At 39.7% G+C, this 17330-nt stretch overlaps 1 protein-coding gene across 1 annotated transcript in view; it reads right to left on the bottom strand.

The window, feature by feature from the left end:
• Window positions 1–17330, bottom strand: part of LOC131945116 (uncharacterized) — a 35717-nt gene that overhangs the window by 11094 nt on the left and 7293 nt on the right. Inside the window, 14 exon segments of the mRNA XM_059306116.1 lie at window positions 2563–2695; window positions 3213–3367; window positions 4780–5083; window positions 5821–6059; window positions 6227–6349; window positions 6616–6778; window positions 7304–7441; window positions 9105–9238; window positions 9627–9813; window positions 10548–10691; window positions 14606–14722; window positions 14724–14776; window positions 15363–15527; window positions 16345–16857. Coding sequence (XP_059162099.1) covers window positions 2563–2695; window positions 3213–3367; window positions 4780–5083; window positions 5821–6059; window positions 6227–6349; window positions 6616–6778; window positions 7304–7441; window positions 9105–9238; window positions 9627–9813; window positions 10548–10691; window positions 14606–14722; window positions 14724–14776; window positions 15363–15527; window positions 16345–16857 — 2568 coding nt within the window.

The raw sequence follows: 17330 nt of genomic DNA on the forward strand, positions 1-17330 counted from the left end.
GATGTAATGCATAGATTAACGAACCGTCTATGAACTACTGAACTGTAAACTGACCACTCCTGCACATTTAGTTTAAGACACTAGTCAGTAGTTGTTCATTTACCTGATGAACAGCGACGGAACTACAGTCCCGCCAGACCCCGCAATGCGCGGGGGGGGGGGGGGGGGGGCAGGCCGTTTAGGGGCCCACGGCTGACCAAAATTAATATTTTTTAAAAAAATTTTGAATTTAATTTTCGTGCATTTTTGCCTTAATATTTGGTTTGTAAAAGAAAAACACTAGCTGCGGTACGATTATCTTTATTTTACAGTCACTATACCACGCTCTTCCGCAACAGATAAAATCCATTACACAAACTACAGTGTAAAATATAGGCAACTCTTCAAATTTGAATGACTTCTTTGACTCGTTGCCCCCCACCTCTTTAATAGCTAAATAGAGGACGTAACTGTTTAACCGATCCTCCAAAGTGTACTGTCGCGGATTAGGCAGGGGATGGGGACCAAAAAGGGGGTTCAAAAATTGTCGAATTTTTTTACATATTTTAAACAGTTATTTATAGTTGTATTTTTTAACCATTGTCAAGGCCGAGTTCTATTTCCCTACAATCAAACACACGCTGTCGTCGGCAAAATTCTTTTTAAAAAACAACAAAGTCCATAGCACGAAAAGCCGCTACATATGAAGTGGGCTTTCGTCTTTGCGGGCGGCATTGGTAAGGGACCCGAAATCCTTTGTACATTTTTCAATGTTAATGTGTTTGTGATAGTGGTTGAATTTGTATCTTGCATCCTACAAATAATAAAAAAATAATATAATACTATACTAGAAACTTCAGTTTTATATACGGTTACTTGTTTTTGCTTTTACGAGAAATATCATAGTAAACTTTTAAAGTCTATACTTGGAATAATCTCCCCTGAGTAAGTTTTACAATGGGCGATGCTGACGTACATAGATCAAGGCGTTTTGATGTCGCTTTCAAGTTTTTTTCCCGAGCCGACCCCTATCCCACCCCTCTTTCTCAACCTCACAAGTATCGAGGAGATAAATGTATCGTTTATGAACTACTTCCTAACCGTACGATTCAACACTTCAGCACATTTTGTCAGACACTAGACAGCACTAGATCTAGATCTAGATCTAGTCAACAGATATTAATTTACTTTCATAGTATTAGGCACATCTAATTCACAAAACAGGGCAGGTAAGATTATTTTTATATAATTATTTAGAAATTAATTACGTTTAGAATTAATTGAACATTATTAATAGTCAATTACTATTTATAAATGACGTCATTGAGGTGGGGGTGTGTGAGGGTCTGGCTTTTTGTTAGTCCCCCCCCCCCCCTCCCCTAAATCAGAAGGTTATCCAACGCGTGACCTGGCCACATACAGTTGTACATGTGAAAAACATTTTTCTGTCTATTTTGCATTACTGCATCATTCACCCAATCGCCATGAAAACTTGGGAAGCTGTTGAGTACAGCCCCGCAAAAGTTTCTGTCATAGGCCTAACATTTGTACATATTGGAGTGGGGACTCCTAACGGAAATATGTGATTTAGCGCCCCGTGATCCTGCATAAACGGATGAGGTTACTACTTGAATACAACCGGCGTCAGTGTCATCCTGAGCGCATCACATATGAGCAAGTTGGCCCCCCACAGACAGTCGTTTAAAAGTTCCCACAACACTAGGAATAAGTCTCGCTACAACACTCGATGACTAAATCTAATTAGGTGTCGCACCAATGTTTCTTCCTAGGTAGACTGTTTTCGGAGGAGGGGTGGGGGAGGGGGAGCTCTGCCGGAAGAAACAATGTGTTGCACCCATCACCCGTGCAGTAATGTAACCGGTAGCTCCAAGAGCCCCGTGACTCCCCTGACACCTGGGTCGTCGCCGAAGGACTTACAGCATGCCTTGGCGTGTCTAGTTGGTAGTGTGGACAAACCCGCGCCCTAAGATCCAAGAAATGAACTGCCGACACTGTTAACATTTAATTCAACTTCTGGAAAACAGGGCACACGGTTGGTAACGTTTTGATGAAAGCCTCATAAAAACCGGCGTCAGTTTGGAGTGTTGTACTAGATTTAGAGAGTCCGTGCTTCTCACATGGAAAACTGAATGGGGCCAGCTCGTGTGTTGGAAAACCTCTGATTTATTCGGGATCCGGATACATTTTTTTTTAAAAATTTAGTGCGACCTTTGTTTTCCATATATATATATATATATATATATATATATATATATATATATATATATATATATATATATATATATATATATATATATATATATATATATATATATAGGGGCCCAAAAAAAAATTCTGCGGGGGGGCCTTTTTTTTCTAGTTCCGCCACTGGTAATTAGTGAAGAAAATCGTAAACCAAGACTTATGCTTGAGAAGACCTATATAGATTTTTATATTTCTAGTTAGGATGTACAATTCAAAATTCTTTCTAAAAACACTGAATATTATATAGCTGCAGTTTCATTAATTAAAAACGGATTAGATTATTTTGTTTTGTTTAAAAAAATATATTTTTTTACTCACCTTGTGTACGAAACACGAGGAAAACGTGCAGAACAGAGAGCGACCCATCTTGACTCAATAGACACGCGTACACGCCTTCGCTGGTGTGTGCGGGATGCAGGTTTACTTTGCTTACATATTGTTTGCTGGATTCCTGTTAAAATTCAAATTATTTCAAGCAAATCGGACATGGGACTGGTATTTGAGATTTGATAACAATGACTATAGATAGATACGTATCAAGGGCGCTATTACTGATTTAAAAAAAAACATATGCCAACGTTTTCATCACCATGATTGCTTAGAAATATAACACACCAATTTTAAGATATTAAAATTATTAGGCACATGCCAAGTAGCGCAAGATGGCAGGGGGGGGGGGGGGGTTAAAAGTTAAATAGCTCAATAAGGTTATATACATAATTAGGCATAGAATTACACCATCGGGGGGGGGAGAGGGGGATTGACACAAAATTCCGTATAGTTTTAGTACACCATATACATAGCGGTGGGCGGAGAGGGGGGAGTGACACTATAGACTACCGTGCCCAGTGTCGCCCTTCCTAATGACCCCAATGTCCATACCCTCTGACTAAGGAATAAGGATAGCCTTATACGAGAAAAGATGCACACAAACACAAATAAACCAACAAATAGACATGTAAACTTACCACATCAATAATCTCCACCCCCTCACTTGGCACCAGTCTTCGCATACTCTCCAACCAGACAATCCGGACCTTGTGGACATTTTTTATTTTATCTGGCACTCCGCACTGCAGGCTTGCTATACTTTTGTCATTTCTGTACACCTCGGTCACGTAATCTGATTAAACAGTTATTGGATAGTTTTGTCATTTCTGTATACATCCGTCACATAATCTGATTACATAATTGATGGATAGTTTTGTCATTTCTGTATACCTCCGTCACATAATCTGATTTCATAATTGTTGGATAGTTTTGTCATTTCTGTATACCTCGGTCACGTAATCTGATTTTTTAAAATGTAGGATACTTTTGTCATTTCTGTATACTTCTGTCACATAATCAGATTGAATAATTATTTAATACTTTTGTCATTTCTATAAAATAGTTTTGTCATTTTTGTACACCTCGGTCACGAAATACCTCCGGTGCGTAAACTGATTAAACAATTATTGGATAGTTTTTCCATTTCTGTATACCTCCGTCACGTAATCTGATTAAATAATTATGGGATACTTTTGTCATTTCTGTACACCTCCGTCACGCAAAATAATAAAATAATTATTGGATAGTTTTGTCGTTTCTCAATACCACCCTCACATAATCTGATTTTTAAAAATATTGGATAGTTTTGTCCAGGAATCGGTCATGGGAGGGGTTCAAATAGTTTTCCATATGTATACAATCACACACACATATATATATATATATATATATATATATATATATATATATATATATATATATATATATATATATATATATATATATATATAGGGGTGTGAGTCCATGGGAGGGGTTATAACCCCCTAACCCCCCTTGCCTACGCCACTGGTTTTGTCATTTCTGTATACCCCCGTCACGCAAAATGATTAAACCATAGAATCACAAGGCGCGGAACTGCCCGGCTGATAACATTTCAACAAGGGGTGAATAAAAAGAAAAAAGCTAATTTTAATGAGAAATTCTGCTTTTTTATCCAGTTAGTAAAAATGTATGTATGATAACTGTGAGGGGAGTAGGGTTGACAGAAATACAGCCCATAGTTTTAGTAAATTGTTGACGGTGGAGGGTGACATACTCAGAGTTTCTTCCAGGCATATCTTCGGGGGGGGGGGAGGGAGAAGGTGAGCCCCCCCCCCCCCCCCCCCCCCGAGAAAGTCTACCGAGATGGAATATATATAGTAAATATATACTTTTACTAGTGTGTCCCCCCCCTCCGGAAAATGTACACCATCCCCCCCGGAGAAAAAAGTCTGGAAGAAACACTGGACATACTGAGTTCCCGCACAAGGTGTCACCCGACCTAGTGGCGCCTCTGCCGTCAATAGGGCTGGTAATTAGGTCACCAACCAGTTCTATGGCTCATGCAGGTTTTATTGAGCCGTAGAACTGGTTGGTGACCTACTTACCAGCCCTATAGACATTCTTCAAGCTAGTATTTGACTTGATGTAGGCACACATTCCTGTCACTCAGTGTCGCAGACGGAGGAAGCAGACGACGGGTTAACTCAACTTGTATTCACAAACCTGATAGACTGTATCCAAGGGAGTTAACCATGCCAGTAAAGTCAAGCAGAGTCGCCATCTTGTAAGTCACGAGCAAGCCGTTGACAGTCATCATGTCAATGACCCCGAAATATAATGAATTGTTCTTCGTTAGTTCAATGATCACTCCCCAGTCCTTTGAACCAGCGCCCCCTACGTACAGCGAGTTGCGGGGCTGGTATTTCTCGCCCGCTTGGCACATGATTTGCAGGGCATCTCCTTCGTTGAGCCGTATTTGGCCTTCACCTTCCTTCGCGACGACTTGTAGCAGGTACCACTGTCCTGTCTATAAAAAGAACATGGTTCCTACATTTGAACATTGCGGGCTTTTGGGAAATACTATGAGGGTGGAGTTAGCCCCGGAATACCCATGGAAAGCCTTGACGACCTGCATGCCCCTTGTCGGGATAAAGGATAAGAGTTTGGGATAGCAATGCCCCTCCCGATTGTAAAATAAAGTAATTAACAATGGCTGCGGTAGGAGGCCCATACAAAAGTGACAGGTGAGGGAGACACAAAGCCAGTGGCGACAATTGGTTTTAAAAATGTACCTTTTAAAACTCTGTATTATTCCATGTTCTTGTGTCTTAAGAACATGTATGTTATCTATAGAACTATATGTGGCACTAATAACTTATATGTACATAAACACACCACTGAAGTTAAATAAAATGATTTTGTTTATACTGAGCACATTTCCTGTCTCCAAATGCCTCTTTTTCTTTTCTAAGTTCTTAACGGTAACGTTGGACGCAATTTCCTTCATCACAATTAAGTATTACGTGTCAATCTATTAAGTGCCGTATAGACCGTTGACTCCAATTTCAGCCTGCTTTTCTTTTTGGATTTTTCCATCCACAATCTACAAGGCAGCAGTTGTTTGATTTTGGAGTTTTCTCTCTTAGATTGGCTGCTGTCCCCAGCTACATAACCTCATCTGCCCCGGGGTTTCAAACTCGGGACTTTACGGTTTAGCAGCTATGAGCTTCAGCGACCCGACCATGCCTCTACTGTTGAGTTCACCTTTAACTCATAGCCCTTACGGCAGACGCTTTTGGAGCCACAGCTCATGCAGAACTGGAGGGACCCGTCGAGGATGGCCACGCTGACGAAGGACACAGCCAGCCTCCCGCCGTTGAAGAGCAGCAGGCCTTTGGTGCCGGTGATGAGGAAGCTGACGGTCACGTGCAGGTAGTGGGTCTCACGGAAGAACAGGTGTGAGTAGTAGATGCCGTTAAAATCTGGGTGTCGCACTGTCGTTTCTGTAAATCAATGAGTATTTGTAATCAGAGTTTTTTTTCAAGCATTTCTTCCAGGAGGGTGAGGGCATCGCTCGATCATCGAAGCCCGTCCACCTTACCCGAACTAAATAGAATTTAGATACAAGATATATACTTCAAACAGTGTGCGCCCCCTCAAATATGCTTACTGAGTTGTATTTTTTTAACCTTGTGAATGGCACTGGGCACCCCATATCCAGCCCATGACTTCATGTTGAACATCAACAAAATCTTGAAGTTTTTTCTCAATGCTGCTATCTTCCCATTAAACCCTGAAAAGTTATATCCTCAAAATAACAAAACATTTCTCATTTACAATTTTTAAAATTACTTTTTTTGTTAACCAAACTATGTTTAATTTATGGTATTAGACATTATATTTTGATATCAATTATCTCTAAATTTTTATGTTAATAGCATAGAGACAAGTATAAAAAAAATGGTGATAGCCTATGATCTATTATTTAAACCTATTTTTCCTAACGTGCCGTTTTGACAAATTGCACCCATAATACATGTAAATAAATACACAAAATACCATCGGATATGAGTCGGTTGTTTCCAACAGTAAATTCGCCATCAAAGTTGAAGGTGTGTTTTTTCTTGGGCGGGAATTTCATCTCAATTCTGTGGCCTTCGTTTACTCTCATCTCAACCCAGTTTTCCGTTACCAAGACGATCACATCATGCCACTTATCTTTCTGTAGAAATTGGTTGTCTGCATTATGCACGGTAGAGCATACATAGATATACAAACATACATATACACTACAATAGTTAATATTGAAGCTTGGTTAACTCACACATTCTATATTGGCAATTAGGCGATTGCTTAGCCGACGATAACAAAGTTGCTCAGATCAACTAGTTAACAGTCGCCTCTACTTTACCTCAAGTTTATCAGTTACCTCTACTTTACCTCAAGTTTACCAGTTATTTGTACTTTACCTCAAGTTTACGAGTTACTTTTACTTTACCTCACGTTTACCAGTTACCTCTACTTTACCATTAGTTTACTAGTTACTTTTACTTTATTCCAAGTTTTCGAGTTACTTGTATTTTACCTCAAGATTACTAGTTTAGTACGTCTACCATGAATCTCTAATTGAGCTTAAGTTTACCAGTTACCTCTACTTTACCGCAAGTTTACCAGTAACTAGTACTTGAACTCACGATTACTAGTTAAGTACCATGAACCTCTACTTGAGCTTAAGTTTAGCATTTACCTCTACACTGTCAGTGTACTGCATCTTGATGGTGTCTTTCTGTGAGGAAATCCTGGCAGTAAGTTCTAAGATGCCTTTGGTCATTGTGAGCATGATGCTCATGGAGCACTCAGTGAGGCCCTTGTTACACTGTTTAGACTGAAAGACAAACAGATCAGGATTGAAGATTATTTTTAAAAAAAATTAAAAAATAGGTCTATACTTAAGGATCTTTAAAAAAAAATAACGATTATTAGTAGAGTCAGGAATAAGCTTCGGTTCAGTTAGTTAAATTAGAGTTAGCTTCAGGAATATAATTAGATTCAGGTCTACATTGGAAAACAAACAAAAGTTCGGATTGAGGTAATGGTGCTAGAAACAATGTTTAGCTAATAATAATTTATTTCAATAGGTATCGGAGGATATAAATGGGTATTTTGTTTGAGTGTAAAAACGTTTTAATAAAGATTTAATTTTAAAAAGCGTTATAGATCAACAGTTTCCAAACTTTATGTAATCTAGAAAATATATAGTTAAACTATTCTCGCCCCCCCCCCCCCCTTCCGGAGAAAAGAATCCATTACAAGAACATCCGGGCGTTTCCTCCAACATACTGCCTCACACATAATGAGGTCTACATTCTTTTCATATATTTCGGGCCTATATTAGTATATTAGTATAGCTAAATCATTTGGGTCTAACCGGAATAGAAGCATTAGTGGTCAAAAAACACACAAAGACTGCTTGAAATGAAAGCATCAGACGATGGGTAACACTTCGTAAATATTGTTTTCAAATCGAGGTTCCGGAAATAAAATGTTAGTTTTTAAATTTAAAATTACTTATTTCTTTCTTTATATTAATTTTTTAGCGCAATTTCCATTCTGGAGAATTGCGTTTATTAACTCGTCATTTCTGGGAATGGATGGATGGATGAATGTGTGTCCGGGCTTTAAGTCGTATCTCCTCCTCAACGAAGCAATATCGATGACTAGTTCCAAAAGCAATTATGTTAAGCAAGTTACGAGAATGAGCATAGGCCATAAAAATTCCGGGTTTCTTTCATGTATTTCCCGTAAAAGCCAAAAAACCTCGAAAAAATGCAGTTTTTTGCCCATATCTCGGCAACCAGACCACTTAGCGACTTGAAACATGTACCAATCGATTCCTGCCATAATTTAGAACAATATTGCCGAAGAAAGTTTTCAAAAATATCCTCTCGTTCGGTCACAAATTTTAAAATTACATAAACACCTACAAACCGATCGCTCTTCTAGCTTGAACGCACCCCATCATTATACGTCAGAGCTATTTTTAGATAACATAAGGACATTGCGCATAAATGTCACTAGACTTTTTTAATTAACTTGCGCGCCTACTGAACGTGATGGCGCAGCCATGGAACGCGATGACGCATCTATTGAACGTGATGACGCGTGTGGTGTGGTTGTATATACATGCCGGAAGTAGAGATCTATCATCTTAATGATTATCATGTTGATAATCAAGTTCAACTAACCAATGGTTTTAATAACCCTGCTCTTGATTTCAAGGTGCTTAGTTTAGTTAGTAGTTAGGTTTATTTAATAAAAAACGTTTTAATAACTAACCAATGGTTTTACTAACCCTGCTCTTGATTTACGCTACGACAGAGCTATTTTTAGATAACATAAGGAAATTGCGCTAAAATTGTCACTAGACTTTTTAATTAACTTGTTTATTCAAGTAGATAAAACACTTCTGTAACACCTCGCGCCTCTAATTAGCACTAGACACAGACAAACGATGCTGTAGTAGATCTAAATTTCAGCACAACATTTACATGGTGGAACAGCGTTCCAGTCAGTTTCAAAGGTCTAAATCGTAGAAAGGTCATGAAGAATCCCGTGGGGACCCCCTTCTCCGGGTATCTGAGGTAGCCAACTCCTTTTAGATGAATGCCGTAGTCATCTTCATCTGTAAAAATGTTTTAGACTTTTAGCGACAAAAGATAGGAGATGATGATTACTATTAACAAAAAATGTACAAAAACCAAGAAATGTAAATTATGTAAATCGCTTCTAAATAAAAAAGTCTACCAAAACTCAATCTCTGACTAATCAAGACGTTCCATATTAAAAAAAAACATAATAAAATATTTAAAAAGAATCCCTTTTACAAAAACCCCAACCCCAGACTAACTTAGACAACAACCAATATAAAAAAAAAACCATCCCTGACTAACCTAGACAAGGTCCCTTCTACCAAGCCCATCCCTGACTTACCTAGACAAGGTCCCTTCTACCAAGCCCCCATCCCTGGCTTAAACAAGGTCCCTTCTACCAAGCCCCCATCCCTGACTTACCTAGACAAGGTCCCCCATAACAGGTTTGTACCTCCGACCCCTGACCGTCGCATGGCTCCCCGCCGTATATAGGTGCCGGGTCGGTACACGTGCGGTCCCGTACGGTGTTGCCGATTCCACACGGCTCAGAACACTGAGACCATCCTCCCCATATGGCCCACAAGCCATTCTCTACACGTTTCAAATATATATATATATATATATATATATATATATATATATATATATATATATATATATATATATATATATATATATATATATATATATATATATATATATATATATGTGTGTGTGTGTGTGTGTGGAGGGGGGTGGGGGTGGATGGCTGTTTATGTGTATGTGTATACGCGCGTGTGTGTGAAAAATATATAAATAATAAACAGCTTATAAGCTAACAACACCAATTCCCTACCCCTAAAGGGTTACATGGTTACATAGCTTTACAACTCACCTGGATAAGGTAGAGGGTTACATAGCTAAAGGATTACATAGCTTTACAACTCACCTGGGAAAGGTAAAGGGTTACATAGCTTTACAACTCACCTGGACAAGGTAGAGGGTTACATAGCTTTACAACTTACCTGGACAAGGTAGAGGGTTACATAGCTTTACAACTCACCTGGGCAAGGTAAATGGTTACTTAGCTTTACAACTCACCTGGACAAGGTAGAGGGTTACATAGCTTTACAACTCACCTGGACAAGGTAGAGGGTTACATAGCTTTACAACTCATCTGGAAAAGGTAAAGGGTTACATAGCTTTACAACTCACCTGGGCAAGGTAAAGGGTTACATAGCTTTACAACTCACCTGGACAAGGTAGAGGGTTACATAGCTTTACAACTCACCTGGGTAAAGGGTTACATAGCTTTACAACTCACCTGGACAAGGTAGAGGGTTACATAGCTTTACAACTCACCTGGACAAGGTAGAGGGTTACATAACTTTGATTCTGACCGGCTAAACAACGCCTGGACGCCGCTAGTCCTGCTCCTTGTGCCGCCCCCACACGTTTTAGTACAACCTGACCACAGTGACCAGTCGCTCCATATCCAATAGCCTTCTGTGTACAGAAAAAATGTTAAGTTTGATACAGTGTGCTTTATTCTATGACTTGACTTAGTCCTCTTTGCTCCTTATTGAACATAGGGCCTCCACCATTTCCTTCCATTTCTTCCTATCCCCGGCTATTAATTTTGTCATCTCCCAAGACATCCCTGTTGGCTTCAGTGCTTTATTCTATAGTAAGACTAAAGTTTCCTTTCGGACCTGGCGGCCCACAGGGTAGATTAAGTAGAGTTTATATGTTTCTGTAACCTCGGCATATGAAGGAATAGTTTGGTCAGCACTACGTCGAGCCGCCTTTACTTTCTCTATTATACGGCAGGTTCCCATTAGAGTTGGGTGGACTCAGGGACGTCCAACACCTCTACCCTGGGACCGGAACTAGGGACTTTCGGGTTAGCAGACGAATGCTAATTTCAGTGGCGTAGGCAAGGGGGGTTAGGGGGTTATAACCCCTCCCATGGACCCATATATATATATATATATATATATATATATATATATATATATATATATATATATATATATATATATATATATATATATATATATATATATATATATATATATATATATGATTGTATACATATGGAAAAATGTTTGAACCCATCCCATGACCAATTCCTGGCTACGCCACTGGCTAATTTTATAATAATTCGATGTAATTTTCAGTTAATCTCTTCATATTTGCTTCGAACTTTTATATCTATCTATATACTACTAAAACTCAACTTTGTTTACATGTTTGAATATTTATTTGTTTGCCTGATCGAAAATTGTGATATGTTCGACTCTATCTGGAAAGCTGTAAAATGGTATGCAGGTAGAGAATATTTTTTTAATGCAGACAGACTGTTGATCACAAATTTATTTAAAGACGTTAATTAATTTATTGATTTATTCCTACGCAGAATAACCCATTTTTTTAAAAAATATTTGAAAAGCCACTAGACTCGACGGAAACAGTGACGTCACATGATGTGTTTATTTTTTTACATCGATAATGGCGGCCTATCGAAGAAGATTGTGTTCCCATTCCAATGTTTAACGCGTTCTAAAGCTAATTTTCTGTCGGCTTTAACTTTAACAATACGTCCGTTTGCTGTATTTATTACGTTCCAACACTTATACCAATTTTCAACTGTCTTTTTCATTTAGTTTTACAATAAATTTCTCTAGATCTAAAGATCTGCTGTCGAAGGAAAGTTATGAATCTAGAATCTAGCCTAGGGCCTAGATCTAGATCTAGATCTAGGTCACTAGACTCAATGTAAATTCTAGATCTAGATTAATGTAAATTCTACATCTAGAATCTATTTCGGGCCTTAATTATTTTATATAAATCTTTGTTTAGCTTCAATGATCATCTAATTCGAGAATACATGGGCTTTTTTTGTTATCTACGTTCTATATCTAGATAAAGTAGGATTACTCACTAGCTTGGAGGCGTGGTCGGCTGCTAACAACAATATGGCGTACGGACCGGACGCATGTCTGCCGATCATTTTTAGGCCATGTTTACCACGAACAAAATGGCGGGTGTTCACATTATTTAAACATTGTATAGGTGGCCAGGGCTAGATATGCCAGAAAAGCATTTTAAAATTTGCTTTGGAGAATGAAGGCTAAATTTTAAAGTCAGTGTCATAAACATTAATAGAACTTTTTTTTTTTTTACGTTTTCAATTATTTTTTCTTAAGCCCTATATGTGAATGATAAGGTTGACTATCAGGACCTCGCGGGGCACAGGGCAGGTGAAGTAGGGTTCATCTGTTTCTTTGTCCTAAGCAAATTAAGGGATAGTGTGGTCAGAGACATGCTCGGCTGGAATAGTTTTTGTTGTCTGAGACTTGGCGGGACACTGGGCAGGTGAAGTAGAGTTGAGTAGGTCACCTGTGACGTCAGTATATGAAGGGATAGTCCGAAATCGTTGTTTTCGGTGTTTTTAAAAGATAAACATATTTTTGAATGTGGGGTCTGTTTTTGTGACGATAAGTGACACTGCAGTAGCGTAGCGAGGAGGGGGGCAGGAGGGGAGGGGAGGCGGGGGGGGGGGGGGGGGGGGAGGGGAGGCGGGGGGGGGGAAGGGGGGGGGACATATGTTGGGGCGCTAAAATGGTTTGGAAAAATAAATTGAAAGGTTGAGGGGGGGGGGTTCAAATCGAAAAGTTTGTCCCCGGGCGCCGGGAAGGGTCGCTATGCCTCTGAGTGACAGACGTGATGTTTTTTGATGGATGACCCCCGAAGCCCACAGTTATCCAACGGATGACGGGTATTCTAGTCTATATACTACTAAAAGTCAACTTTGTTTACATGTTTGAATATTTATTTGTTTGCCTGATCGAAAATTGTGATATGTTCGACTCTATCTGGAAAGCTGTAAAATGGTATGCAGGTAGAGAATAATTTTTTAATGCAGACAGACTGTTGATCACAAATTTATTTAAAGACGTTAATTAATTTATTGATTTATTCCTATGCAGAATAACCCATTTTTTTTAAAAATATTTGAAAAGCCACTAGACTCGGCGGGACCGTGACGTCACAGGTTTTTGTTTACTCTTTAGTACAATAAAATGGCGGCGTCTATTGAAGAAAATTGTGTTCCCATTCAAAAGTTTAACGCGTTCTAAATCTAATTTTCTGTCGGTCATAACTTTAACAATACGTCCGTTTGCTGTATTTATTACGTTCCAACACTTATATCAATTTTCAACTGTCTTTTTCATTTAGTTTTACGATAAATTTCTCTAGATCTAAAGATCAGCTATCGAAGGAAATCTAGCCTAGATGTAGGTCACTAGATTCAATGTAAATTCTACATCTAGAATCTATTTCAGGCCTTAATTATTTTATATAAATCTTTGTTTGGCTTATTTAAGATAAAATTTAATTTGAAAGTTAGTACTACTAGACTTATTTTTAGATCTAGATCTAGAATCTATACGCGTAAATCAAGTTGCATAAGGAGACACATAGTATAGTATAAAAATTCACTTGTGACGTCACGAGTAAATAGCTAAAATGGTAGCGTAGTCAGCTCTCATGCAGGGAGGCCACGGGTTCTAGACCAATATGTCAATGAAATTTTTTTTTTCAATTTTTTTTTTTAGATGTGAATGATAACGTTGCCTATCTGAACTTGGCAAGATACAGGGCAGGTGAAGTAGAGTTCATCTGTTTCTTTGTCCTAAGCATATGAAAGGATAGTGTGGTCAGATACATGCTCGGCTGGAATTGTTTTTTTAAACGATAAAAACATGTTGTCTGAGACTTGGCAGGACACTGGGCAGGTGAAGTAGAGTTGAGTAGGGTCACCTGTGACGTCAGTTTATGAAGGGGATAGTCCGAAATCGGTGTTTTCGGTGTTTTTAAAAGATAAAAAACATATATTTGAATGTGGGGTCTGTTTTTTGTGACGATAAGTGACACTGCAGTAGCGGTACCGAGGAGGGGGGGGGGGGGGACGGTAGGGGAGGGGAGGCGGGGGGTGGTGGGGGGGGGGAAGGCGGGGGGTGGTGGGGGGGGAAGGGGAGGCGGGGGGTGGGGAGGGGGAAGGGGGGGGGGCATATGTTGGGGCGCCAAAAATGGTTTGGAAAAAATTAAATTGATAGGTTGAGGGGGGGTTCAAATCGAAAGTTTGAGTGGGGGGGGGGGGTTGCACATCAAAAGTTTGAGGGGGGGGGGGGGGGGGGGTTCAAATCGAAAACTTTGGTCCCCGGGCGCCGGGAAGGGTTCGCTATGCCTCTGAGTGACAGACGTGATGTTTTTTTGATGGATGACCCCCGAAACCCACAGTTATCCAACGGATGACGGGTATTCTAGTAATAAATTAAATCTACTCTAAGCTCGAAATAGTATGCGAGTTTACTATAATAGTTACCCGAGATACATCTGATTTCATGACTTACCTGGACACTTTGGGTTTGTGCATTGTCTGTGACTGGGGAGTTGAAGCCCGCGCAGCTCCCCCCAAAGGCAGGTAACGGGCTGTCACACGCCCGGTACCTCTCGGAGTTGCCCCGTCCCACATGTCACGCTGCAGGGCGTCCAGCTCTGCCACGCCCCCCACCCGCCTTCAACTGAAAACGGAAGTTGTTATTTTATAAGTCGTGTGCTCTGTATAGGTAGTGATTTGCAATGATACATACTGTGAAAATTGCGCGCTTTTGAAAACTTAAGTAAGATTATACCGGGAACATGTCACCAATTGTCTTGTTGTAGTTCGTTGTTTTTTTCCCAAAAGTTTTAAATAGAAATTTTAAAAAATTATAACCAAACACTGAATATAATATTTCAATGTGGGCGAGGATAGGAAGAAAGACTTAATGTCCGAAACAATGGCGTCACTTAGGCGAGTATCACCCTGTATGGTAACAGGGGGTGTCACCCCACCCCCATTTAACAATTTAATCACAACTCCCCCCCCCCCCCCCCCCGCTATTTAATTAATCTTACTGGATAAAACATTTTTTGACAGAAATTATTGCGTCTCCCCCCCCCCCCCCCCCCAATGATGACAAACGTGCGGACCCTACCCCGGCCATCCACTATGAGAAGCTACTGATCCCGAAGACTAACGTACCCCAAAAAAAAAGAATCTTTGACGCTACTTCACTTAACTGACCCTGCACACGGCTCCGTATTACAAAACTGTGTACTTTTCACCTCCCCTCGACACACGGACTTTGTGTCCTTGCACTGCCGCTTCCTGTGTCTCGTCCCCCCCTCCACACGAGGCCGTACACAGGGTCCACGGGGACCACCGGATGTACAGGTTCTCCATGTCGGGGTTAAAGGGGAAGTTGAACGGATCTTCGGCGTCCCGGTAACCTGCCGGACATGTAGTAAAGTGTGTATAACAAACAAACAAGCTTCATAGTCTGTAGTTTTATTCATTATTTTAGACAATAATTAAGATACGGGGGTTCTTCCCTTAATAAAGTTAAGCTTTTTTTTGGGGATATTTTACTCTATCACCCCCCCACCCCCGTTTTTACAAAATGTCAGATCCTCCCCTAAAACGGCGTCACACTTCAACACCCCCCCCCCCACCCACCAAATTAAAAAAAAAATCTTTTGAAAACATTAACATAGTTGTGTTGTGGTTGCTATTTCCAAGACAAATTGTAGTAAAAAAAAATGAAGTGCTCAAAGTCAAATTTATACAACCATTGTATAGTACAACCCCAACACTAAAGACATGGAATCGCCCAATGGTGCACACGCCCAAACATTTTAAAGACATGGGACAACCGAGTAGAAGAGAACGCCACAAGTCAACTATTCGAATTATTATAATAAAAAATATTACTATATTAGAAGCAAACAAAAATAATATTCTATGCAAATCTAGTTTCAATTTATCATTTAAATTAAGCGCATGTTTAGACCGCTAGTTCGAGCAGAATTTTATGCAGGCATCTCTATGGTTTGGGAAAGGGGGGGGGGGGCTCCCTCGGAAGAAACAGAAAAATAAAATTTAGAAAATATATACTTTATTTTTATTTAGTGTCCGCCCCATCCACCGCCGGCCCCGGAAATTTTAAGTGCACCTACCCCCCCCCCCCCCCCGTTCCCTGAGAAAAATAGATTAAAGAAACCCTAAGTTCAAGGTCAGTTTATTACACAGTAGAACATCATTGAGCACTCGTGCACACAAAGTTGTGTACAGTGGTCCTTACGTTTTTATCCTTGGGTTCCTCAGCTTGCCTGCGGTGTCTCGACAGATAGTAGCTCATGGCTTCATTGCTGAACCTATGGAACGGCGTGTTAGATTTATCCTGGTAAACAACTAGTGGCCAATTTTTGTTAACAGAGTTCTGATTGGCTAGTCTCTTTTGATCAGTAGGAGACTGGGCTATCGCAGTTTTTCTTTTGCTGCGCTTGTATTGTACGATGGATTTCGATCTGTTGTCAAATCTTTTTTTCTGACTGTTTGAAAATTGGAAACAATCTTTCCAAATCTGCACTGTCCCCTCCGCGGCTGACTTCTTGCACATTTCGTACATAAAATCCGACTCCCGCGTCTGTGAGTCAGTTTGTCTAACGTGGGACATCGCCATATTGATTCTAGGTAAGCCAAAACTTGGGACACCAGCCATGTCGTCGTTCAGTGATCGACGTTTGCGTAGAGTTTCGTCTCCATCTGCTCCTTCTAGTCCTTATAAAAATTTAAATCGGAATGTTAGTCACGAAACAATAAAAAATGTAACTAAATAATATTTAGAACACAAGTGATGGAAAGTCCCTAAAGCTTTGTGTTAACCCTAGCTATTAACTTTATTGTTGTAGTGAAACTTTACCTTACGAACATTTTTTTTATTGAAAAGAAACTATTTTATATGGTAGGCATGGTAGCATTTTTTTTCTAATTGGCCGTTAATAAATAGTTAATATAGAAAATACGCAAAAACAATTTTAAAAAATAATTTAATTTTGAAAGAAATGCTGAAGCTCAACATTAAGACATCAATGGTTGGAGGAGCAAGATAGCTAGTTTGACATGATTCCTTCGCTCCGTAGACAACATTGTATAGGTGCTACCTTTCGTTCGACTGCTAACCCAAAGGTTCGAGTTCGGATTTCGGTCTGGATTTCACACGACTTCATAGATTCTACCTTGCTCTGGCGGAT

Source organism: Physella acuta, unplaced genomic scaffold (assembly GCF_028476545.2).
Source record: "Physella acuta isolate Inbredline_101_S28 unplaced genomic scaffold, ASM2847654v3 ptg000524l, whole genome shotgun sequence".
Taxonomy (NCBI): domain Eukaryota; kingdom Metazoa; phylum Mollusca; class Gastropoda; family Physidae; genus Physella; species Physella acuta.